This window comes from Branchiostoma floridae, chromosome 2, assembly GCF_000003815.2.
Source record: "Branchiostoma floridae strain S238N-H82 chromosome 2, Bfl_VNyyK, whole genome shotgun sequence".
Lineage (NCBI taxonomy): Eukaryota > Metazoa > Chordata > Leptocardii > Amphioxiformes > Branchiostomatidae > Branchiostoma > Branchiostoma floridae.
This window is the reverse complement of record NC_049980.1, coordinates 17,602,108-17,629,231: the sequence shown is the minus strand read 5'-3', so window position 1 is coordinate 17,629,231 and position 27,124 is coordinate 17,602,108. Positions and strand designations below refer to the sequence as shown.

At 39.4% G+C, this 27,124-nt stretch overlaps 2 protein-coding genes across 3 annotated transcripts in view; one reads left to right on the top strand and one right to left on the bottom strand.

Moving 5' to 3' along the window:
- LOC118409796 (protein arginine N-methyltransferase 8-like) overlaps positions 1-5,912 on the bottom strand; it is a 16,894-nt gene extending 10,982 nt beyond the window's left edge. The window contains exons 1-10 of one of the 2 annotated variants that reach the window (XM_035811107.1): positions 5,758-5,912; positions 5,120-5,237; positions 4,733-4,888; positions 4,295-4,358; positions 4,010-4,155; positions 3,395-3,482; positions 2,342-2,457; positions 1,797-1,947; positions 1,528-1,640; positions 707-1,238 (exon numbers count right to left, since the gene is read on the bottom strand). In XM_035811107.1, the coding sequence (XP_035667000.1) occupies positions 1,110-1,238; positions 1,528-1,640; positions 1,797-1,947; positions 2,342-2,457; positions 3,395-3,482; positions 4,010-4,155; positions 4,295-4,358; positions 4,733-4,888; positions 5,120-5,215 (1,059 nt within the window). In that variant the 5' untranslated portion in view covers positions 5,216-5,237; positions 5,758-5,912 and the 3' untranslated portion in view covers positions 707-1,109. Of the gene's footprint in view, positions 1-706; positions 1,239-1,527; positions 1,641-1,796; positions 1,948-2,341; positions 2,458-3,394; positions 3,483-4,009; positions 4,156-4,294; positions 4,359-4,732; positions 4,889-5,119; positions 5,238-5,757 lie in introns of those variants that run through there. The other variant, XM_035811108.1, reaches the window with a different exon arrangement.
- Positions 5,913-11,329: 5,417 nt separating this feature from the next.
- LOC118408773 overlaps positions 11,330-27,124 on the top strand; it is a 28,647-nt gene continuing 12,852 nt past the window's right edge. Inside the window, exons 1-11 of the mRNA XM_035809636.1 lie at positions 11,330-11,658; positions 14,256-14,338; positions 17,017-17,186; positions 18,355-18,514; positions 21,296-21,355; positions 22,858-23,051; positions 23,765-23,999; positions 24,449-24,627; positions 25,090-25,339; positions 26,071-26,223; positions 26,684-26,859. Of these exons, the coding sequence (XP_035665529.1) occupies positions 14,257-14,338; positions 17,017-17,186; positions 18,355-18,514; positions 21,296-21,355; positions 22,858-23,051; positions 23,765-23,999; positions 24,449-24,627; positions 25,090-25,339; positions 26,071-26,223; positions 26,684-26,859 (1,659 nt within the window). The 5' untranslated portion in view covers positions 11,330-11,658; position 14,256. The remainder of the gene's footprint in view (positions 11,659-14,255; positions 14,339-17,016; positions 17,187-18,354; positions 18,515-21,295; positions 21,356-22,857; positions 23,052-23,764; positions 24,000-24,448; positions 24,628-25,089; positions 25,340-26,070; positions 26,224-26,683; positions 26,860-27,124) is intronic.

The window sequence follows — 27,124 nt, the reverse complement described above, 5'->3', positions numbered from 1 at the left end:
CGAGGCCGGGTCATTAACGTTATTATCATATAGCCTACCCAAACTTGCAAACCCCTGTATGACGCACAGATCCCTTGGTACTATACGTGTGAATTCCTTTGTCGAATTTCTGAAAGTTCACATTTGTTTGTGAGAGAAGTAACGTACCGTGCCACTTGGTTTGCCTTGCTCAAGGTAGCAGAACACAGTTTTCGGCCTATGGGGATTTCTTTAGTTAACATCAACGCTGATAAAATCATAGTAGGGAGCAGTTTTCGAGCACGACAAACTAGAATGTTGAAGTCGAGGATATAACCGACCAAACTAACTGAAAACCCCAAAAAGTTATCGTTATCAATTTTTTTAAAGTTCTCTTTTAAATGGGGTCATGTGGGGCCATGCGGAACTGCAGCCGACTCACCGAGGTAGTCAGCCTAAGATACGTGTAGAACATTAGCTGGAGTTTAATCTCTGATTGGACAGTAATGAGCGTTGTTTTGCCTTAACCTGTGAAAATTCACAAACAATGCAATAAAAGAGCATTATCTACCAATATGTATAAAGTATAAAGTAATAAATATATATATATATATATATATATATATATATTTATATATATATATATATATATATATATAGAGAGAGAGAGAGAGAGAGAGAGAGGGGTGGGGGGTGGAATTCATTTTGTTTGGTGCTGTACTAGATGGAATTGAAAGGAGACAAAACATTTTTTGTAGATCAATCAACGTTTTATTAAAAAGATAATGTTGTAACATTGCCATTTCCGAGATTAAACGAAGTAACGTTAGAGTTTTACAATATCCTGGGTCCACTTTGTGCTAAGGTAAGGTCCACTTTGTATGTGGAAACTGGCAAACAGCGATTCTGTCCAATAGCCAGCTTGTTTGAACGTTACGTATCTGTGCAATCAGAAACATTCCACATAAACTCTTAAAGACGCTATTAGTGAATTACCTTCAATATGAGTGCCTTTATGCTTGTAAATCAAAATTATCTACCGGAGCAAATATAATTGCTTTTGCCTGTTGCTAAGACATGTACTTAACTGCTAGGTCCAAAAAGTAAACACCATTGTCTTGAATTGTTAAGACCTACTCGTCTCAAAAATATCAATGATCGTCTTCTTGGTATGGCATCTGCGAGCTCAGGCCCCAGTAATAGTAAAACTCCCGGGACAATATAGTGGATCCCAGTGTCCCCTTGAAGTCCATGTCTATGTCGAACTCCAGGTCTCTTCCCTGTTTACACACAAAAAAAACGAAATGGGCTGGTGTTTGACAACCAAACACATATTTACAATATAGTATACACCGTATACAAAGCAACCTGTATCTGTATCTATATCTATATAGCCAGTATAACTGAAGTTTGGCGTAACACACCAGCTTGGCGGGCACGCGGCGCGGCAGCAACCTTCTGAAGGTCGGCCCTTATGGTGTTGATAACAAGTAAATACTTGATCGGACTTATTGAGTGATTGATTGAATGAAAGAATGATAATCAAGACGCTGAAACGTTATATCTTACGTTGTATGCTTTAGCAGCGAATGTTCCCTCCAGTTCTTCGCCCTTGTCCACCTCAACAGGCTCATCCAGGTGACACGTCAGCTGCATCCAATGTGTCATAGGGGCTTCTGGGCCTGGAGGAAATGCACAGAATCCATGGGCATCAAGGTAGGGAAAACATGTTTACTTTCGTTATGATAAAGTGACTATTTAATGAGGTTCTTAAGTGTAAGCACGAATGATAAGGAGATCACGCATCTGTGGAAAACCTGATTATGTAATTTACACACCTGTAGACAGAACCGTCTTGGTGGAGCACGCGCTGAACTCGCAGTCGAAGAAGACCGCTAAAGAGTGGACCGTGTCCTTCCTGTTGCACTTCAGCTTGAACGACGAGGCGAAGAAAATGTCGTCCAGTTTGCAGGTGTTCCAGTCGTATTCCTGTCATGTGAGTATAAAGTATTGTCTAAATTATAGTGATTGTGGTTTGGTGAAATAAAGCACTGACACCTTTTCTTCTACGAACATAGTCTTTTCTTGTAGGTCATCATATAACTTGTAAGAGGCTTCAGAATGTGCCAGGCAAACTCAAATTATTCGAGTCGAGAAGCAAATTATTGATACTAAAGGTCAAATATCGAAGAAACACACGATAAATTGAGCCTTACATAAAAGTCGAACATAAATTTCTTTACATTTCCATCACTGTTTGAAGCACTGAAAAAACAACGGGTGTGTTGCTGGGCATTCAAAATTTACATTATGTGTGGAATCAGCAAATTGCACATATACAGGGGTATGTGGGCAAGAAAGTGTTTTACAAAATATTTCTCACCCTGAGCGTATAGTAGTCGGTAACAGGTTGCTGGGGTCTAATTGGATGGTGCCAGGCGTAGGACTTGGAAGCATCTGCCATTGCATTCATCCCATATCCATTCACATCTTTCCAATCTGTAAGAGCAAAACGTTCAGTTCACATGTCCTTTAAACAGTCTTTAGATATGAATACTATCATTAGATTAGAGTAAACACTACTATTAAGCATGAATGGGAGTGCTGTTATACTGCTGTTTTATTTCACATGCACGATTAGACATTCACTCGCATCTTTGGAATCAAGAACAATGACAGTGCTACCTTTTACGACCAACTTCAAAATGTAGTTTGAAATACATGTATGTGCATTTCCTTTTTTAAAACATTATAACGGGCCCGGGGCCGCCCTAAGATGCCCGTTTTTTTACGCGCTCGAACTCACGGCGCTCCATCACTAGTTGCCAAAGAGTGGTCAAGTTTTGATCAATGAATTTTTAACACATTCATCTAGAGACCATACTTGAATAAGGAAGGCATCCATACTGTTCATGTGAAAACAACGGCGGTGATGCTTATGTTGTTTTTTCTATGGCCGGTCTTCTACTCAACAAACATTTGAAGACCAATATTTGTAGTGTTTTGTGAAGCTTTATTTCTTATGTGTATGACAGTTGTGTGGCTGTTTTTAGTGGTTGTTTATTTATGGACACGAGCCACCAATACCTAGTAACAGGTGACCACAGTGATTTGGCGCTACTAACATTATTGTGAAAATCCTGCAGCTGTCTTTAAAAAAAAAGGGAAGTGAATATGTGTAAAAAAATTTTAATAGAAAAAAAGCTGTTTGTTTGGACTTGGTTTATTTACCGTTCTAATCATCATAATCAGTGGAAACAAACACGGCGTACGCATAATAAAATCAGCAAAAAATCCGGGCATCTTAGGGCAGGGTGCATCTTAGGGCGGCCCCCGTTACTAGTAGAAAAATGCATCGCGCAACATGTAACAACATGCAACAACGTGAAAGTATTAGTCATTAATCATATCTAACTCCACTGATGTCGTGACTTACATGTGACATGCTTGTCGTGCATCTTCTTGTCTTCGATTGCACATATGTAGAGTGTATTCTTGTCAGGAAACAGGATACCACCAGGTTTCTATCGGAAATGCAGATTGAAACATGTCACCAGTCACTCGCTGGTGGCCAATTTTCAACAAAACATCCACCACTTTACGTTAACTATTTAACATCCCTGTTACTTTAGATAAACAACTTTTACTACATAAATTGATCATATATTGGAATCACCTCAATAACAATTCCAAATCATCATTGCCATTATCATTATCATCCACAAACAGATCGGTCAACGATAACAAGTCAGTAGGTTGAATGACAAACGTCATACTTATTGAAAGGATCGTCTTATCCATAGTTACTTACTACTGACAGAAATTCCTGTCAGAAATAAAAAAATAAAATTCTTACTGATAGGTACACCTTTCAATAGCTATGTTGAAAAAAAATCTGGTTTGGGGAGGGTCATTGCTCTGTTTGCTTGTTGAAGTGCAATTCATATCGTTAAGATTTTGCTATGTAATGCAAACATTACTGTGAATTTTGCTTCTCATTGTCGAGTAGTCTTATCCATCTTAACACTATAGACATGACAATGTGACTCACCAGAAACCTGTCTCTGGCGATGACCAGAGACTGCAGCGTGCCCTCGTGGATCAGCCCCACGCCCATAACCTCGCTCAGCAGGATGTCCACTTTGTCGACCCCGGGAAGCTCAATCTCTTCGACCTTTCCCTCCAAGATCGTAATGACTGGAAAAAATACATCATTCAAGTTATATGTATATTCAGCATGTTATGTGTTGTTGACGTCAGTATATCACAGCGGGTTTGTATCCGATGATGTAATGCAGAAACAGACAACTCTGATAGTTGACAATGGAATACTCACTGTGGTCGAGTCCATTCTTCTTCACGTTTTTCTTCGTTGTTTTAGCAAGGTTGCTCGCCTCAACCTGTGGAAACAACATTCAATACATTGATGAAGGTTAGAAAGCAAGGTTAAGTTTTTTGTCCGGTTATTGCCATGGAAAAATAAGATGGCTAGGTATGAATTCTCTCCCTTTTCCTTCTTTCTTAGATGTCGCAAAATGTGTGTTGGCAGCAATGTCAGGGTACGGCATTAATAGCTGATTTCAGTTTCTCTACATTTACAACGGTTAGATAATTAAATTCAAAACAATTATTTTTTTCAGTTCATCAAATTCAATGAATTGATCTCTGAATAAGAAAAGTATATTTATCTTTCATTAATGAAACTATCAAAATTAAACGTCGCCTATTTCTATTTAATGTTATAAAATAAACTCATGTATACAATCTTTCTCACCCCAAAAACTTTCTTCGCTCCGGCTTTTGCAGCAAACATGGACAAAATACCAGATCCACATCCAAAATCCATGACGATCTTGTCCTTGAAGAGGTGTTTGTTGTTGTAGATGGCGTCTCGGTAAAACTTTGTGCGGACTTCGTCCTCTAACATGCCCTGGATTCACATCGGACGGGTGTGAGAAAAGTTTGAGAAAAAAACATCAGCAGGTTCTGATTACCAGATTAAGAAGGTCACATGAAACTTGCATTCAGCAAAGGTCAAAATAACAAAGGTTTGGTGACATGAATACCAGTACACGTCTGTCTATATTATATCCTGTTGAGTGAACAAGGAGGGCAATCGAGCCATATGGGCTTGTACAGATTATGTTGTCTATCTATTAACCTGTTGGATATCTGGCCTGCAGTATGCATTGAATCCTTGGTTGAAGAAGTGGTCTTCATGTTCGCCGTAGGTGAATTCGTTTTTAATGATGTTCATGGTGCTTCCCCACAAGTATACCCTGTAAGGTTGTGAAAATATGTGTTATAATTATGAAACATTTGAAATATATCAATCAATGCCCTGATGATACTGATCAATGCCTCGGTATTGGGGTCACCCATATTGGAGGGACTAAAATGCGTGGAAAGTGTACAAGCATTCCTCTCTTATTTGTAAACCTTGACACAGACACCATGATTTATAGCGATGAAAACAAAGGCCTGCAGTATGAAGCGGCATGTTCTCAATGACGCCTCTGTCATACATTTTGAGCCTTCATCTATTCATAAAAGCTCAAGCCTGCAGCTCGCTTTTACTTGCGGAGAGGGAATACCCTACTATTCGAAACAGAGATCCCAAGAAAAACACACGAGGCATGTAGAAACAAAAACAGCGAGAGCCGAACATCTTCTTGGAGAGCAACGGCGTATAGAAATGCAAAGTTCTGTCGATGTAGCTTAGATATCCAGGTAATAAGATGCGCCAAAAGTAGTTACTCAAGCAACTGGATATGGTTTTGGAAAATACAAAGTTCTCACCTGTTCTGTACTTCCTGTGAAAATTCTGCAAGTAAATGTCAACAGCTTGCTTGTCTGTCCTTTATACCGCATGGAAAGAGACGAATTATGGGCAGGGTTGATCCGGTTGAATGGGGTTGTCTGACCTAGTTGTCACTTTGTCCGCAGGCAACGCCGTGGTTAGTTGTCTGACCTCACCAGACCATCACTTTTTTTTATGCAGATACCTTGTTACCCCATGAAATATTCAGGAAGGTTATATTCGCTTCTATGAAGTATGGTCAATTCCGCTTAATGATAAATGTTGGGAATTTTATACTTGTGACATGTGTAAGTTAGTCAATGATGAACATCACCAAGTATAACTTATGCAAATCTACAAAGTCTCTAAATATTTCATGGAGGGATGGCTCATCCTTGTTATTGTAGGACCCTGACCCTCCTCATCCCCCAATGAAAAGTGAAAATACTAATTGCAAGGAAACAAACAAGCCAAGAACGTAAGCCTATTGGTGCGGCGAGGCATGCGGGTGGGTGGGACTGTCGAGAAGACAACTTCTGACATGCTTGACTGAACGCGTGTGAGTCAGAGAGTATGGACATGTTTATCTTTTCATCTTCGTTACTCACTCACTCACTCACTCACTCACTCACTCACTCACTCACTCACTCACTCACTCACTCACTCACTCACTCACTCACTCACTCACTCACTCACTCACTCACTCACTCACTCACTCACTCACTCACTCACTCACTCACTCACTCACTCACTCACTCACTCGTCCGGTAGCTCAGGTGGCCGTAGGGGCAGTAAGGCAGTAAGGCTGTTCACTAGTGACATCCATGAAATATTTCTTATGGAGATTATATTTTACAAACGTTTGTCTGTTTGTTGGTCAAGATAACCCAAGAACGACAGGGTGGATTGGTTCATACTTAGTAAGATGATATGGTGTAACAAAATAATTGGACTTGCGCCCCCCTCGTGGCCTCCCTTGGTGCTGCAGCGGAAGTTCTGGTTTTGATATATTGGGTTCTGAACAAGCTATGGTCACGATTTTTGGGTGTCAGCTATTGTGCTCGGGAATATTGTAACATATTAGTAAGGTGGCTAGTTTTGGAATTGTAGAGATATTTTGTAAAAAAAATGTCCGAAGAGGATAACTCAAGAAAGGAATAACAGATTTTAATGATTTGTGGTAGCTTAGACAAAATGTTCAAAATGAAATACAAATTTGCAAAATATGAGGACGTTTGCATAAGTAACGAGAGTTTCACGAAACACATACCTTCGCCAAAGAATTATGCTTGTTATGGATAGAGTCTTTATTCGGGACTAGGCATGCCTTTCCACAACCGCTACCCAGCTACCAGAAGTAAAAAAAAGATCCATTCACAATTTCTCAACTTATATGCTGTTGACTTACATACAGACCCATGTAACAGAAAACATAATCTTCTTGACGAAGATAATGAGAATATCTTATGCTGCTCTCCTCCGTGACTACAAGAGCTACCAAATAGCTGAAACAGAATTGATGACTTGTATGTAACGTTTCACAATTTAACTTTTCACAGATAGCTTGGATCACTGTGTTTTACATGGGGGGGGGGGGGTGTAAAAACATTTTGGAAACACGTGCTATCTCCTAACAGATGTGATGATATAGGGTACAAAGCCTTAACCCATTTTTTTTACCGAATTCTTAAACGTCTTGAACCTCTTATCAGCGAAACAAAGGATAACACCCCCACTGTCCCATTTTTTTTACCAGAAGGTGGTTCTTGAATCTCCTACTGGTGAAAAAGGGGATAACACTCCTGCTGTCCATTTTTGGTTCCAGTTCGGAGTTCAAATCTGACCGGCGGAAGGGTGGTGTAATAGGCCGGAAGTGCGCTGTTGTCTGCCTAACTTTTGCTCCCTGTTGCTTGGTGATCGTTATAGCTGAGCATAGATTTGTCGTATTTCCTGAAAAGCCCGTGGGTTGTATTATTTTTGTGCGAGGAGTAGTTGGTCGGCCAGCGAAACCATTTTTGTATTAGTCCGCTGCAACGGTGAATCTTTTTTTTTTCGCCTGATAACCCAACTAGCAGCGTTTTTAATGCGATTTCGATAAAATTACGTCATCGGAGATTGCAAAAAGTTATCACATAGAATTTTCTTTATTTTCATTTTTAAAAAAAACATGAAGAATTTAGCTTTTCTACCACGTAGGCCGTTATCCTTGGAAAATCCGTTTTTTCCAAGCAGCTTCGATCAAAAAAGTGTTAAAAATGATAGTTTTCGGGTCCAAAATTAAAATTTTACTACATATTCTACCCCAAATATAGAAGGAACAAACGATACCTATAAGTTTGTCGGAAAGAGGCAGTAAACGACTTTCCACCATATTGATTAAGTCTCACGTCCTACGTTTCCTAGCGGAAGTATTGCCCTCCAGCCTGAGGCTCTCCGCCAACCTCCGAAATCGCAAAAGAAACTCCGGTCCGAGACCTTTTGGTAAAAAAAATGGGACTGTGGGAGCATAGTGAGAAGTACACGATGGGAGTGTTATCCTTTTTTTGGCGACGCCTCAGAGGATAGCCTAGTAGTATAGTGTGCGTCCGTTTGACAAGAATTCCCAAAATCCCGCAGGCATGTCAGGAATTTTCCCCGCCTGCGTAGCTGCATCATCCCTTTAGAGGGGAATAACTCGGGAATGGGTTGACGGATCTTCATAATATTTGAAATGTAGATAGCTTCAGAGATGCCTTACATAATTTAATGCTAATCATGCAAATCAGGGGCTAATTTGCATAATTAATGAGGACAGTTTATGAAGATACTGCATTTCATGTTAGAATACGAAAAAATATGCCATATGTGACTAAAAAAGAGAGAAATATAAGACTTACTCTAGTATATATCTTATTGGCAAATATTCCCGAAATTCCACAGCAGTTCGTCCGCCCGTGCGTAATTGCACCACACAGTTGGAAGGGAATAACTCGGGAGGGAGTTGACGGATCATCAGGATTTTGATATGTAGATAACTTCGGAGATGCCTCCCATAAGTAAGGACTATCAATGAAAACCAGGGGCAAATTTGCATAATTGATGAGCACAGTTTATTTATCCACATAATACTAATTTGTCCGACCAAGGATTCACTACCTTTGCATCGCTAAGAAGGCGGGTCTCTCGGTAGACGTCTTAACCCAGATCTACCTAGTACCTGACGTTTATAAGACCTACTAGTCCTCGAGTACGCGAGCCCTGTGTTGGGAGGATGCCAAATCATCTTTCGGACTCTCTTGAATCTGTTCAAAAGCGCTGTATGAGAATCATTGGACTTTCAGTTGACTCTATCCCAACACTAGCTAGTAGACGTGACAGAGCCACATTGAGAACACTTGAACATACCCTTCAGGACGAGTCTTCTCCTCTCTGGGAAGTCTTAACCAGCCCCATGGACACTCACTACGGTCTACGCAGCAGAAGACGATATCGTGCAACAATGATCAGCAAAAGTAAAAGACACGCGATGTCCTTCATCCCACGTGCCTTAAGTCTGCTGTATGCAGGTGACGACTAGTTGTCTGAAAGTGTATATTAGAGACTCTTAGTACTATAGTAGAGACTATTAGTACTCTGACTGTGTATTCAGAAGTCACTTTACACGCATTCAGAAGTCACTTTACATCTACGATCTTGTTCTGTGGGCTCATGATCTTCCTCTTTGTATTAGCCGTGCACTTTTTAACATTGTCCTTGTGCAAATTGTCTGAGTGTCTTGTAGATTTATGCTGTTTTTAACTTCAATAGCCTTGTTATTTTACTCCCGATATCGATGATTTTACTTATTTATGTATGGAGATATGCTTCACTCCTGTAATTCTCAATTCAGCTGATCCAGCTGCAAGGCTTGACAAATAAAACCATTCATCATTCATCAATTTCATCATACTAGGACACTTAAACTGTTAAACATGACATATGTAACTAGAAAAGAGAGAAATGTCGATAGACATCAATTATGCAAATTGTTACCTAGTTTCATAATCAATGAGAAATGTTTATAATAGTGTTGAATGACGGAAATTCCATTGTTGCGACATTGGGCAGCAACATGTACGTTACGTTGAACATGCAGACTTAAGTCTCATTTACACGATTTATGAGGAAATGCTACAATAGCTTTCATACTTTGAAGATGATCAACTGATATCTTTTATGCAAATCAGGACCTCATTTGTATGATCAATGAGAATCATTTATAATAGGTCACTCGTCACAAGAGATCGCCTTTCTTGTTAACAAAAAGCGAAAGGATAGAACACAACTAAAGTACACCTAAAACAACAATCCTTAGTACTTATACAGAATAAAACCGTCACCATGGTAATAGTTTATATTGCCACACTTTTTTTTACCATAAATAAGATTAGCAACATTTTTTGGATTCACCCGTTTTTATACGTTAAAGAAAATTCAGTTCTAAACAAATGGACTAGATGATCAAGTCTGGATCGATAAGACAACTTTAAATACATCTTCATGGCACTAATTGTTTTCACCTGCTTTATAAACATGCCATAGCTCACCTCCAACTGTTTCCATGCTACATTATTCGTACATGAGCCCTGGTTTATTTCAAAGCTCGCATATGGGTCACTCCATTTTTGCAACAACCACGACAACAACAATCTTTCTTGACATAACAGCGATGTATTGTCTTCTACAGCTACACATACAAATATAATTTAACCTAACCTACGAGATAATGAATAAATCAACATATCGAGTGTAATATTTCACATTACTGGTTCCAAAGTCCAATTTTACATTCTTTTGTGAATTTTCCTATTTGTGCAGAGTGAGTGCTATCATCTCCTAGAATTACATATAGAATGGAATTCTTTTGAGCCTGCAGAATTTTACTTTGAGTGTGGTTCCTGGTTGGCTCAGCTAGTACTAGTATTTAATTTGGAAAATAGGATAGACCAGAGAGTATTTGTGCCTGGTCTGTGAATAGCTTAAGAATCAAGCAAGCCCAACCCCACATCACCCACCCACTTTCCAACCATCGATATCATTAACGTTACATACTACACTTGTCCATGCGTGAACCAAATATGTCATTATTTCATTTCGCTACCACACCTTTGTAATGGAATTTTGTCTTTCCAACAGCTTCCTTCCATTCCACTCTGCAGATGATAGTTGAATGGTAACTTAGGTCACCAGGGTTTGCTGAACAAAGGAATGACAGTTTGCTAGTGACATTTAGCAATAAAGATGAGTGAGAAAGTTTCTTAACAGTCCTGAACCTGGCACAGACGCTGAGTTGTCCAAATGTCGCTATACCCTAAGATAACTGGAAGCAATATCAGATGGTCAGTCATTTTTCATAAATGAATGAATGAGGAGCTTTATTGTACATATATAGCCACAGGGCTAAGTACAAGTTGCAACAAAAGGATAGTTGAAAGATACATGCAATATATACAATGTCAACCAACACAAGAATCATATTCTACAAAGACAAGTGAATTCGACTTCTTCACTGGATGTAATGGTTTTATGAACTTGCCATGGTAGCCTCTAAAACTTGCACAGTACTAGTATTACAACCTTTGTTAATGTTCACTAATGCCCCATAACATTAATGCTGATGATTCTCAAGGTTACGTCATCAGCCTGATATATTTGGCATCGACAGTTGCAATTAAAACCGTCACATGGGACAGTCACGTGTCCAGAAATACAATAAGAGCGCAGTTGCTATGCAGATGCAGAGCTCCCCGTGAGACGGCGGATTCGGGAGCGGGGCACGATCTTCTTCACATCCTTTCTTTTGAAGAACTTACAGGAAGAGACGGAGAAGATAAGAATCCCGGTCTGACTGAGTGGGGTTGAGTGCGATCAGCCTCTCTGAGGTAAGTGTGATATGGAATATATATCTATTTTCTATTTCTTCATTTTATTTCTTCCTCATTGAACGATTGAAAAAGTAAGCATATGTGCTAAAGTGTCATTGACTGGATAAATGCTGGTTCTTTGTCACAGTTCTTTTTCACTGTAAGAACAGCTTGTTTTGTATTTGTTCCTGGCTTTTCTATCCCAGATATCATACAAAGATACTTGGTATCAAACCATCAGTTTATTTCGCGTCGGTTCATGACAATGTAACATATGGCGTTATGATACAAGGTTTACCCCAAAGTTGTGAAGCGTTGACAAAAAGTCGCAAACTCATTATTCTAACAAAGAAACAAACAAATAGAACGTGTTGTAGAAGCATCGCCGAATTGGTCCCGCTGAACTGAGCACGTAGCTGAAATAGCATTGTCCAAAAGATACAATTTTTGATCAGCAGAATTACCATAAAAGTTACAATCGACCAAACATGTGGACATTCTACACACTTAAATAGTACCGTTATCACGAAGGGGGGGTGGGTTACAAAATATCTAAATGGCATGGAGGCCCAAATACAAAATATTATCACTTCCCCAATACCTCTGACTAAATGGCAAACTTAGAGACATACATTTTATCATCTTCTATCTGAACAGTTTTTCCTCTTGTATGTGGTAGACATTTTACGTCTCTATCTCCTAAACGGCGATCACTGCAGAATAATGTTTAACTACTTTTACATGTGTCCTTTTCCGTCCTTATTTTGATGATGATATGATGAAGATCCTTTCATCTTGGCCACATTTAGAGTAACAGGTGTGTGTGTTCCATCACCATGTGGTGCGTCATTATCGGAATAGGTTTGCCTGGTAGTCTCATGAATTATTCAGGCGCAGAAACACCGGTACCACCGTGTTAACACGATGAAAAACAGATGTTCCAAGGTTACTGGAGTAATTATCACAGGGATATGACCCCGGGCCAGTGTCGTCCGCAGCACAAGCTTTTTTGTTGTTCATGTAGCTTTCGTCATATTTACATTACCATACATTTCTTAACTATTGACGTACTCCGAAAGCTATACGTGTAACTTGTGTGCTGGTATGTGCCAAGTTGCTGAATAGGGACCTGGATAATGAATTTGTCCCTGTCGATAGAACATACCGACAAATTAAGGTTGAATTTTTAGAGAAATTTCAGTTTGTTAATATATTGTTATCCAAGATGCCCTATTAAAGCACTGATGACGATTCATTTCCACCAATTGAACAAATAATCTGAAGAAACATATTTATGTTTGAGACCGTTTCCGAATTGCTCTTACCCACAACTTGCCTTCAAAAAGGCATAACTTCAAAGTAATCTGTCATTTCGTTTAGTCCCCTAGGGACAATTGCCTTTTTTGTTCTATGCTATTTCATATCTCCATCTGGTGATGCTTCTCAGGGGATGTGAAAACTATAATCAACAGGTCAGCATGTGATTGTGAGAGTGAGTTGTATTTTAACGTACTGCAGCTGTTTATACCACTGTGCCCCGTTCTGACAGTCTAAAAGTACTAGTATGAGACATTTACAAACATATAGTACATACTAGAATGCTCAAACTGTTCGTGCTGTAGTGCCATTACCACTTCAATATTTTAATATCTTTTGTAGTTTTCTGTATACGGTTATTTTCTGCTTCGCAGCTAATGACAACCCACTCAAATTAGCTCTCCCCATTAACATGATGAGTCCGGACCCGAAAGTCATCTATAATTCATCTCGGCTTTGTTACAAACCCCTGCTCTTTTGTGTTAGACATGCCTAAAAGCTAGGTCTACTAATGAAAGGAATAACAGGACTATTAGTCAGGCTTTTTTACAATAGCTTGAAAGGTTGCCCATTGTCAGGGCATCGCGTCTTTTGTGTGGCAGACGAGAGCAATATTAAGTAAAGTGTTTTTTACACGAACTGGTCACTTTTGCAGCGCATGGAAGACAGGTGTCTACCCGTACCATTGACATCATTCGCCAACAGAATTTTTCCTCCACATATACCTACCGTACGTACCTATCAGCAGTACGTCTGAATTTCATGGTAGATTTGAATAAATGACGTACATATTAGTAACGATATATACAAGAACATTCGTTTTCCTATCAATGTCAATGGAACTTTTGGGACTGTGAAACTATATTTTGTCAACGTCTATGAAATACTGACTTCAGGTTGAATATGATTAACCAAAACGGTCAGATCCAGCAAAAGTCGAAGGAAGCCTTATTGGAATTTGAAATAAGCAATTGGTTGATTTGTATCTAAGAATACATCAGAAAGCAGAAATTAATAAAGGAAATAAAGAAAATATGAAATTTAAAAAGCCAAGGGGAATTTCTACATAGCTTACCGAGGTGTGGAAAACGTCCACTTGTCTCGGCGTGCGGATAGAGTTTACAAAGTAGAACTTAAAATAGAGTGAAAATATTTGCCGGAGAAATGAGGCGGTCGTACATGACTCATAGACGAATCAGTTAAATCGGCAACATCATTTTGATACAGACTTTTTAAGACCGAAATGTTGATGTTTTCAACTGATTACCATCGTGATCAGGCTTCTGGTTTGCTTTCAGGATGACTCGCGCCAGGTTTAAGGATGGGCTGGAACTACTAGCTACCCTTGTACTACTTACTGTAGGAATCGGCGACACAACAGGTAAAACCAACATCCATGTGATATAGATGCATGTACCATTATCACTTGGTATTTTTTAGCAAAAGCATAATCATGGGCTGCGACATTAACGTTAAATTAATGTATTTCGCTGGACGTTGCTTTAAAACATAGCAGGCAAGAAGACGACAGCATGCGCTTTACAAAACAGCATATAGTTTTAACTTTTTTTCTGTTGCGATCAATTTCATACGCGTATACGATTGTACATAATTGTCATGTGTATCTTAAAATTAGCGTCGGTCAAGAGATTACACTATTTTTTTTACTATTTTCTAAGCCGAAGAGGACATAGCTTTGTAGACAAAATGTTTTTCAGATAATGGTTACGGGAATTGGCAAAAAAAAAACTGAACTGTGAGCTGTAATGTTGTGCAATATCAATGGGAAAGTCGTTTCGTCACCAACTTTGCAAACTTGTGATACTGGTACAGCAGGGACAGATAATTATGATGGACCATAGTAATAATAATAATTGTTATAAAAGCAACAGCGAATACATTATGCATTTGACAGTGTATGGCGTGTCGGATTATTCTACAAATTGTGACATTATGGTATCGATGGAAACTTCTTTAATGTATTGAAATCTATGCACATGAATGTCAACTATGCTGTTAGAATACAGAATGGTTTATCAGATTCCTTTGTTTCCACATGTGGTGTAAGACAAGGTTGTAACCTTTGTCCGTTGCTATTCAACCTATTTATCAATGATCTGCCGCAATGTTTTTACCGTGACCAATGTGATGCAGCTACTTTAACTTCTAGATCTATTAATTGTTTGTCCTGGGCAGACGACCTTGCTCTGATTTCATTGTCAAAGCAGGGACTTCAGCAATGCAACAATACTCGACAAACATATTGTGATAATTGGAAACTATCTGTTAATGTATCTAAAACAAAAGTTCTTATCTTCTCTAAAGGCAATATAAAGAAAGTGTCAAAAGAATTCTTCATATATGATAGTAAAATAGAAGTTACAGACAGTTACACCGACCTTGGAATCCCTCTTACGTCCTCAGGTAGATTTAGAACAGCCAGAAAATTTCTAAAGACCAAAGCTATGAGAGCTATCTTTAAATTAAAATCACTTTTATCTTCGGAAAATATTTCCATAGCGTAGGTAAAGATCTTTCGACAAATTTGTCAAACCTATCCTCATGTATGGATCTGAGTTAACATGCTTTGACCATACCTCAAAAACACTGAAACCTATTGTCACAAATAACATCCCTATATCTTCTCCAAAAATACTCTTTCTTTCTTATTGAAGAATCTTCAGATCGACGATAGTATTCCACTGTCGATTCGAAAGAGCACTTACACTGATCTAACTCATTCTTATATCATTAATTTTGAAAGAAGACTAGACAAAGACATGCGTCTGGGCTTGATGTAGAAAAGGATGGTTTTTCATTCGATAATAACTTACTTGACAAAAGTTTTCCGAAATTTCTACTTGGTGTTCATTCAAAATCATCTAATGACGGCGTGCGAGGAGAGTTAGGAACGTTTCCCATTATAATACCTGCTAGAATTCAGCTCATTAAATACTGACACCGTTTGGTAAACTTAACTGAGGACTCTCTGCTTCGCGATGCATACAACACTCTACTTACTGATAATCAAGACTGGATTAATCATCTTAAGGACATTACAATGGCTTTGGACACATATGGATGAAACCTGAGATTATATTGTCAACCATCTACGCCTCCGGCTACAAGATACATGTATACAAAAGCGGTTTAATTCTATTGAAAACAATTCAGAACTGTCTTTTCTTAGCAAGACAAAAAAAATGTTATGAACAAGAAACATACCTTTATGATATAAATAATTTTGAAATTCGAAAAGCGATTACGCAGTTAAGAATCAGTAGCCATAAATTGAATATTGAAACAGGCAGATACTACAATGTAGCCCCTGACCAAAGGTTCCGCCCTTTCTGTCCAAAGCATATTGAAGATGAATTTCACTTTTTAATGGAATGTTCTAGATACGCTATTTTACGTAATGAGCTATTCACATTTCTCGAATCCAGTACAACAGATTTCAAGAGACTCGATGCTACAGACAGATTTGTATATATCTTTGGATGCCGCAACTCCCATAATGCAAAGATAGGCAAATATATCAAAGCCTGCTTTGCTATTAGAAAGAGTAATGAAACTCATGTATAGCCCAACTCGATTGTAACACTAATCAAAGACTTCTTGCTATGTTAGTTAGGATATTAAGTCTTATTCTATACACCTATTTTGTACTTTGTGTAACAGTCGTTGCCATACATTGGGCCATGTACAAATGTCGAGCAATAAAGTTCATCATCAGTTATAAGTTTGACCTTGGCACGTTGATAGTGTTGTTCCTTCCGGTACCGCTAGGGGCCGTTAGTAACTGATCATGAATATCGTTGAATATCAGTATAGCGTGATATCAATCAATGTAACATGGTTCTACATGGAATCTTTTCAAGTTAACAAAATTAAAAACCCTTTTTATTTTAATGAAGAAGAACGGTTGGTGTTAAATCCCCTTCGTTAAACAATTTGCATTGGCATTTCTTGTCCGTTTTTGTTCAGTTGTTATGTAACTTCAGGAATTCAAGGAAGAAATCATATCAATTGTCAAGAATTTCTTGTTGAATATCCAAGGCCAGTTACTCGTCAAACACCTTGACGGAGACGTGCTGACGGATGGAGAATACAACCGGGTGGAACTGCTGGTGAAGGCAGACCAAGGCACAATCTCTGCCGGAAGTTATGGCATTGACTTCTACCTTTCGACAGACACGACTTTGGACCCGTTGAGCGACAGACTCTTGGTGAGTAATATCGACGCCTGCAATTGTTGTAGCACACAAATAGAAGGAAATGCAGGTGCCACCAACGTTCACAGATAAAGCTTTTAACTGCTTGCTTGTTAATAAGTTGTGTAACCAAATTTGCGTCCTTTGCCACACATCGGGTAAAGCCACCATGGATCCATTAACATACTGCGATTGTTAAAAATAAATCACTACTGAAAACTATTATTGACAATATATAGATACTGACAGGCATTTCTCACGTAAAAACTACAAAACGACTGAACCATTCTGATAGGGAACGGATCCTCCGAGCAACCAAATCGTTCGACAGGTAACGTTATAATCATGTAACGTTACATAACGATGTATTCTTCTACCTGACAGAGAAATTACACAGGGCGTGTTTAATACACATTGACATATTGGACTTGGTCTTTCCAACGAGCTTTTAAAAGCTCCTTGGTCTTTCTTAGCCTCCATAGCAGTAGGAACCACAGGGCCGGTAGTCAGAAAAAGGCTAGCAATCAGCGACCCAGTACAAAAAGAAATGGCCAGCAAAAATGTATTATGGGCCAAAAAAAGGCCTTAGAGAGCCTGCTATAGAGGCTAGGTCTTTCTAGTAGCGAAATTGAAAGCGAGCGGGTCATGACTCATGATAGTATTTTTTCAGCTATTTTGACCTCCGAATTTATCGGCAAAACTTGTCTTTTACTCCTTAAGCAGTGACCAGTAGCTTATCAAAAGGTTGTGTGCGAGAAAAAAATTCACCAAGGTGGTGTACCGAGTGTAAAGACACGCAGTACTAAATTTAGTCCCAAAGAGCTGCAGTACAAGCTTCTCTTGATAGGTGTCGCTCCGACACGAGGTAGCCATCCTCATTTGCATTTGTCAGAGTTGCATCGGCTCACGCACTGACTCGAAAAGATGTTGGGCATGCATGCGGCCAAAACTTCGAATGAAGCTTAACACTTCTGCCTATCACAACATCAACAGGTCACATGTACTAAGTAAGTACTATTTGTATTGGTCTGATCTGTGAGTCCTTTGCCTCAAGTGTCAACTTGACAAGGCAGTTGAACGAATCTACAAATGTAACGTTAGACGTCTACCTCCTTGCGTAAACTAAGTAAATAAAAATAATACCACGTGTAAATTTTACCTGGAACCTTGCATTTCCACACAGATGAGTCAAGACCAGACACCTGAGATCCAGAATGGTTGGCTAGTGGACCTGAGTCAGCTGGACGTACCGGTAAAGTCTGGAGACTGGACACAGAGGGAGAGGGATGGAATCTGTGGACAGTCTGACCATGCTCGACTTATTGTCCACATCCACAACATCAGTAAGCCCTTTTTTAAGACAAAATAGGGATTAAGTACCGTACAGGTCCACTGCTATATCCTGATACTGTTGATTAAATGGTATGTCTACTACTGATAAAAAATTGACATCAGTTGGATTTTCGCTAATTTAGCAATTTAACATTTCAATGTCCAGGTACCCTGGGAACCATTCGGGATCGGGCAGCTAGGACAGTTTATTCGGTGACCCAAGACAGTAAGGCCCGCCGAGCTCCTATTAGCGCCCAGGGGAGTTTAAGCCCAATTAACTCTGAAACAACCAGAGGGGCGAGTAGAACAGAAAGAAACAACATCCCGACTCCCGGGATTCGAACCCGCGCCGAACCCGGGCAGCCGGATCACAAATCACAACTGCTATCACTGTCGCCACAAAAGCACTAGTGCCCTTGGGCAAGGACGATAGGCAGTACATGAACACCACTGTTACAACTCCTTCGGGCTTAAACTCCCCTGGAGCGCTTATGTGAGATTGGCGGGCTGACTGCCTTGGCTCCCCGAACAAAACTCGCTTTACCCGGTCCTGTCTGCATGGCTCCCAGGGTATGTCCGGGTGATTTCCTAGCCTGAGTACCATCCTCCGTAATAAGTGACTGCTGTCTCAATACTTTTGCTTGGGAATGCGTGGTTAGCAAGGGAAAGTATGAAGCCAGCAGTCACTATAAGGAAATGGTACTGTACTATCCCAAAGGTGCTCTATCCCAAAAGCGCTTTTAGGATAGAAGCACTACTGGGATAGGCCTGCATCCTAAATGTGCTTCTATCCCAAAAGCGCTCTAAAGGAGAGCGCATTCTGGATATCCCAGACGCGCTTCTTTGTCGCCGTCAATCATGGTGATTGACGGGACCGCAAGCGGTGATTGTTTACGCCCAGGTTTCCATATTTGGAAAATTTCACCCACACATGAAAGATGTTGACTTCATTTTTAGTTCTTGATGTCAATCAGAAACGTGCACATAAAAAGTGCAGTTATGAGCTTATAATCCTTACACACATGAGCTTATAGTTTTACTAATGATCGATATTTTATATTGTTACACACAATATTTTTGTGTACATGTTTCACAAGTTAGATTTCATGAAGCAAAATGCTCATTCATCTGGAAAGAGTGTCCTTGTGTTGATGTTCAGAGCATTTTCAGAGTAGACTAGATCGAGTTAAACTTTGACGCAGGAGGAGCTGCGGGTATGTTGAAAGTATGTTGTACAATTGTATTTTCATCGCTGTCTTGTTGACAAATGTTCAACTATCTAGTTTAACCTGAACAGTTTCATACCGTTTTGAAGATTTATTAAACTTTTGAAATGATATTGGCCCAGTCATTTATCCAAGACATCTTGTTTCTGAAATAAAAGCACGGAGGAACTGGATGATATGATATACATCTGCAACAGTCATTTTAGTTGGTGATAAAATTTCTCAAAGCCCTGTCGTACTGTATAGTAACTTTTATTTCTCCTTCATGGATAAATCTATTTATTAGGCTAAGAAAAGATGACAAATCTTATAATAAAAGTTATCTTTATTGTAAGTTAATGCACAGAGGTAATTGTTCACTGCTGAATACGATATGTATACAGTCTACACAGATAATGGGAAATTTACCAAACTTGATTCCATGCAGAATAAACACTAATTTGTCCTTTTGATTGCAACTATATGATTTGTATCCATCTAATTGTGCAAGTAAAATACAGAAAGTACTTCTCAATAGTGTATCTCAAGATGTACTACAAAATGTACCATAAAAAGTACTACAAAATGTACCATAAAACATAACAGTCAATGAAAACGTCCAGCTGCACATTGATCAATTCCCCAAGCCATTCAGTTCCCAGGTTGTATTCTATCGCAAAAGCGCTTCTTGGATAGAAGCAGATGTTCGTCTCACAAGAATGGTAGATTGTCGTCTATGCTATAAAAAGCGCTCAGTCTGGGATAAAATGTGCTTCTAATAGTTCTATCCTAAAAGCGCTTCTAGGATATCCAGAACACGTCGCAAGCGAAGGAGCGCATTCTGGATATCCTGAATGCGCTCCTGTCGAAGGAGGCCGACATCTGTCTTCTCCTGTGCAGGGTGACTTTGTCAATGGTTTGCTGACTTTCAGCTTCTGGTTGTTTCGAACTATCGAACCGGAGATAGCGATACTACCTCGGTGTGTGGGGTCCATGCATTCAACACGTCGCGAGAAAATGGCAGCGGTCACTTCCAGTGATTGTTTACACCAAAGTTTCCATATTTATTTCAACCTCGCGACACCTGCCGTAATCTACGTGATCGAAATCCGCAGGTTATAAAGCAACCGCTGAACCTAGAATTTACGTGATTATGTGAGGGTTAGACCGGCCCACGTAGTCCCCCAAAATGATTTGGTTTGTGTAAACTACGTTAATTTGGTGTAAGTATATGCGATCTTCTATCACAATCAAACCCGGAAGCGACCGCGTGAGGAGAAAAAAGATGGCGGCCTTTTGACTACGAAAAATCACATGCAAAATAGTCTCCGCCTCCTAAGACACTAAGCTCCTCCCACAAGTGAACGTTCTGGATAAACACGTCGGCTTATCATGCGCTCCGATAGAAGCGCATTCAGGATATCCAGAATGCGCTCCTCGCTTGCAACGTGTTCTGGATATCTCAGAAGCGCTTTTAGGATAGAAGCACATTTTGGATGCCGGTCTATCCTAAAAACGCTTCTATCCTAAAAGCGCTTTTAGGATAGACGACATTCTAGGATGCAACAGTATCTTTGTCATTTCCAGCTGCTGATGTTGTCCTTGATGTAGAACATGCTCAACCAGCCAAGGTTATCTGTGAAGGAGGTGAGATATATACATAGAAGTTTACATTCAAGTAATCAAGTTCAATGTGGTAGTTTCACATTGACATCATTTGTAAGAAAATTTCTAAGAATATTGGTATCATAAGAAAAGTTGCAAACTGCCTATCTCCTAAAATATTTATGATTTTGCCTTATTTCTTTATGATCTGTAGATGATGTTTAGTTTTGTCTAGTTCCAGTTTTTCATCGTTAGATCAATTGCAATGTTATGATGATCACAGGGTTATATTATTTTCACTTGGTTTATTATTGTTTGATGTATAATCTTCATACCCATTTAATTGTGATTTTTAAATTTTGACGGGGAAAGAGTTTGTATAAGCCTGGTGACACGGCTCCCCCCCCTTGCATGTTCTGTTGGTTTCTTTAATTTGCTGTATGTTATCATTTTTTAAAGTGCAAAATAAAATCAATCAATCAATCAAGTTACTGTTTAAAGTGGGATAGGATGACCTTAAGGTCCAGGGTTCAAGTCCTACCATGTCATCGATCCTGTGCCCTTAGGAATGGCACTCAATACGACTTTACTCACTTCACTCACACAGGTGAAAATGACTTTTATTAGCTTCTTTTAGAGCCATTCTAAATGGATAGGATGTTAAATGGAGGGCATGTGTTTAAGGGGAGGCACACTTAAACTAATTTTAAAGAACCTGCCTCACACCTTTTGGAAAAGAGTCAGAGCATGCCCTGAGTGGTCTGGTATAAGCCCATTGTGTGTAATCACATTGACCAATGATAATGTCTTCCAGTGAATGAAACCCTAAGGACAACAGGAGTTTGCCAGATGGAATTACTTCTAATATCTTTTGATATAATACATCTGCAGTAATTTTCTTAGTCATGAAAGCAGTATATTATTGCATAATCAGCATCTTATTATGTTTGTCATTCACTCATTCTATCTACATACCAAAAATCATGATGATCCGTCAACATGTTCTCCAGTTATTTTCATCCATAGTTTGAAAGGAAACTGGTGCCTGCAGTTCCAAAAAAAGCCTCTAGGGTGCTCAAACTCACAACACTCACTCTATGCCCCAAGGGCTATCTACCACTCAAAAATCACGACCACAGCATGTCCAGAACACGAGATATAAAAATTGAGGTTCCGCTGCAGTACCTTAGCAAGCCACTAGGAAGCCCATTATCGAACTTGACCTTTGTTTTCCCGACCCCTACCCACATCCCAAATATCAACAGGATTGATTCAAGGCTTCTTGAGTTACATAAATGTATGCTGTTAACACACAGACAGACAGACTAAAACACCCGCCTAAAACATAACCTCAGGCAAAGGTAAAAAGTGTTATTGATGATAGATATTAGACACTAACATTGTGAAAGTCATCTATGATCATTGACAAAACGCATTAGTTTCAGTGACTTTTGAATTCATGATACGGTGTACTTGAGCATGAATGTGAGTTTTATCATAAATGTTCCTGATGAAGAATGTCAAGTGATTTTGTGTATTTTCAGATTATGCTGCCCTGTCCAAGGCCAGTGTGTCCCTCGGCCCTAATGATTGGCTGTATGTGGACACTGATGTCGTCCTGACTGTTGATGTCACAGTGCACAACTTCCACATGGAGCCATTTCCAGCTGAGCAGGACAACTTCCAGTTGGAAGTGTACATCAATGAGGAGATGGACCCAACAGCCACACCTTTCAAGGTAGAAACATCATCATAATTCATATGCATGATGTACACAGGAGGTGTATTGTAGCATGGGCTCAGTCAGCCTTGTCACAAACTTTTAAAGTAGGGGGCTAATATATGAAAGTAGCAGGCAAGGCGCGTAGCGGCTTGCGGCGAGCCACGAAGTGGCGAGCGGGGGTAGGTACGGGAGGGGGGTGTCCCCCCATTCCGTAGGGGGGTCTGGGGGGACTGGGAAAATTTTTAAATTTAGACCCCTAAATATGGTTTGGGGGTGTATTTTGGGTAACTTTTATTGTTATCTTTAAACTTTGAATTGACAAATTAAAAAAATCCTGAATTTCAAAAAAAATCAGCATAGCTTCCCCGCTGTGACCCCTAACCCGGGGGCCAACTATCAGAAAACTGCCAGAGGTTTATCAAAACAAATTGCTGGGGGATTTTGTAACGGGGAGCACTGGACTTAAACTTTTATTTTTTGAAATTCTACCCCAAAGTAGCCGGCTAGAAAAATGTAAGTAGGCGGCTAAAATCGCCGCCTGCCGCCTTGTTTTGTCAAGGCTGCTCAGTTGAAAATTTTTTTTTTGGTGTTGAATAAGTGTGCAATCTCAAAATTGACTTCGATCGAAATCATATTTAATACTGTATTCTGAATCATCATTTAATCATACATATCCATCAAAACTTTTTATTTCATACATTAATTCAAAACCTTGTTTTCAACAACAGGTCTCCACTGCAGTACTGTGGTACCCTCCTGAGGCCTACCTTCCTCTACAACCAGGGAGCAGTAGGTCGTTGAAGGGGGTAAAGGTTAGAGTTCGTCTCCCAGCAAATCAAGCCAATATGCAGGAATACTTCATGGTGAAGGTGGTGCCGCCAGCTGGGGTGTCAGATGATGTGGGAAATGATTTTGCTGTTGACATGGACAACAGACTAGTTCACAGCACAACAGGAACTAGCGGTAATTCTATATATTATTAGACTACATGTATAATTTTTTCTTATGTATATATCTTAACAATCACACTGAATGCTAAGCCTTTACTACTTAGTTCACCAATCAGTAGACTGAGTATACACCTTGCCTCATACACACACAACTGATATTGTAATATCATCACTAAACTTTTTCATTGCATAGATTTGTCTAGTAGGCATCTATATATCTAACCACTTTTCGTGGTTGCTAAAAGGCTTTTGGAAAGATTTTGTAGGTGACATTTGGTGACAAATAATTTCACTCACACTCACTATCTGGTTTAGCGTCCATTGTTCCCTGTCTTGCAGAGGTTGGACGTATTAATTTGTTGTAAAAAAAAAGTTATTGATGAATATGACTCAAGCTTTCATCAATTTATGTAAAATAGTCAAATTGAATTCATTTGCTTCTATGATGTTGCCTTCCAACAGAATACCAAGATGCAGTGGTGACAGCCTTCAGTTTGGACCCTCCTGTGTTTCTCGCCAATGATGCTCAGGTTGTCATCAGTGCAGAGGTAGACGTTACGGTCGGCTCCAGCGCACAGCAGGTCAACGTGGGAGAAGTCAATCCATCATATGCTGCAAAGTTGTACTGGTCCATGAGTCAGGTACTGAAAGCTGGAAGGAAATAGATTTGAACACCAGTTAAAAAAAACTCAATGATTGATTGAGTTAGGTTACTGAGGGCAGGGCCTTGAATAACTGCAGGAGGCTGGGAATGTGTGCAGATGTTAATTTAACAAGGTGCTGTTTTTTCTGGTTACTAGTTCTTAAGTCCTTTTGGTGTCTTTACCATGGATGGTTTGTTTCAACAAGACTGGTGTTGGCTACCACATGCGGATCTGATCTCTTATAGCATCATCAGCCAGCATTGTTCATTTTCTGACTGTTGGATTAGATACACTTCCATTCTCAATAATGAAGAGCTACTATTTTTCAGGATCATTTTCAATAACTTACTTTCACTTTGAAGTTAGAGTAAGCCAACATATGGAGTTTGTAGCAAAAAGTACATTGTTTTCATGCGCTAATTTTATTCCAGATAACCAGCAGGTGATTTTGTTTCACAGGAAATGGAAGCCAACACTAGGATCGAATCAGGCATTGGCCTGGTGATAAATGGCTACCATGTCCGGGGTGGAGAAGGGCCTGTAACACATGACATTGAGCGGACAGGGACCATCTCTGTACCAGCTGACCCCAAGTACTGTGGGAGTGTGTACGCCATCCTGGTCGCTGATTCCCAGAAGGCACTGCAGGACCCAGACAGAGCTGACAACATAGCAGTTGTTCCGGCGCTGATTCAGTGTAGTCAGTCAGGTATGGAGATACATGATAAATATGACATTTGCTACTTTGAACTATAGTATACCTTGCAGATAAACTCTAAGGTCAATGTTGAACGTAGAGTTATCAATATTCAAGGAAGCCTCTATCCATGAATATTGACCTCAAAATACATTGCAGTGCTCTATATACATGTATTACCCACTTGCACACTTTCAAATACAGACACATTTTCCGTGGCACAACTTAACCTTAATACCAGGTAGCATAGTTCACAATCTGAAATTTTGCAGTTGGAACACCACTTTCCCCCCACCTTTTATGTGCATAACCTTTTGTATTTATTTCTTAATAAGATAAAAGACATATCATTACGTAGTTACATGTAACTGGAAGAAAAGATAATGGCTTTAGTAGCTGATTTGAAAAAAAAATGTAATTATTAACTTGGAAGTTGGGCAACCTGAAATGTTGATGGTGCAACCTGTCTTTTAAATCAGCCTGGGCAGCCTGGCTGGAAAAAGTATTATATCTTCAGACATCAAATGACATCACATGCTTAATTGATTGTGTGATAAAAAGATGATGTTAATCAAGAGGATTTAATTAATTTAGTTTCATCAGAAAATGTGATTCGTTTGCTGTCATTTTCAGTGTCTATTGAGTATCTTAAGATTCAAGTGAAAATCTTCCACAAAGTAAATGGTGTGTAATAATTCATTTCTGTCTAAAAACTTTCTGACAATAGCTTCTTTCTCTTGCAGATGTCTTTGCAGTGACAGGCCTGACTGTATCTGGACCCTCTAAGTTATGGGCTGGTGTCAAGACCACCCTGACTTTGGACTTTCGTGTAGCGTGTGCAAAACCTGCGTGTGACATCTCAGCTAGTACACCTACATTTCAACTTGAGATTAGAGGTAAAATAAGAAAATAAGTAATGTACAGCCATAATGATTGTACACCTGTGTTATTGTTTTGGTGAAATGCACATTTTAAAATGTTCTTTTATTTAAAATGTTGCTGAATTGGTATCTGAACCATAATGATAGTTACTTTCAATGTTGAAGATAGGGTTTGACATGAATGCCCCATGATGGTTTCAACCATCATGCAAAAGTATATGCATTGTCTGGATGATCCTTCCTGAAATTATCTTTTGAGAATTGAGTTCTTACATTCTGTGATAATTTTGAAATGTCTGCCACAGTTTCAATAAATCATAATGGATGAAAATGATTATCAGAAGAATTTTCATGTGACCAAAGGCATTATGATTGCTGATTCTTTGATTGACTTACTGGTGGATGATATACAGTATAGATGGTACATATTAAAAATGTTGATTCAGAAGAATTGTCCTGTCTTCAAACTCATTAGGAAATGGAGCCCAGCAAGATTCTTGGGCAGTCATTGATTCTAGTTGGATGGGAGCTATTTCACCTGGCCTCATCTACCCATTCAAAGATGACATTGAGAACAGTACAGTTACAGTGTCTGTGACTCTGCCTGTCACAGTAGCCCGTGGGACATGTTCAGATCTTAATAAGCTAGAGGTGAGTCACACAGTGAAAATAATAGTTACCCCCAGTATTTCTGAGAACAGGACTGGTGTAGAAGTTGTCCTATTTTTTTTCTACAGTCAAACCTGTCTATAACGGCCACTCAAGGGACTGGTCAAAATTGGCCACTATAGAGAGGTGGCCACTATAGAGAATATGCTAATCAATTGACCACAAGCAATAACTTACGCATAGTTTTAGTACCCACTGATCTTTATTCACATAAAATGACATAATACAGTACTGTACATGTACTGCA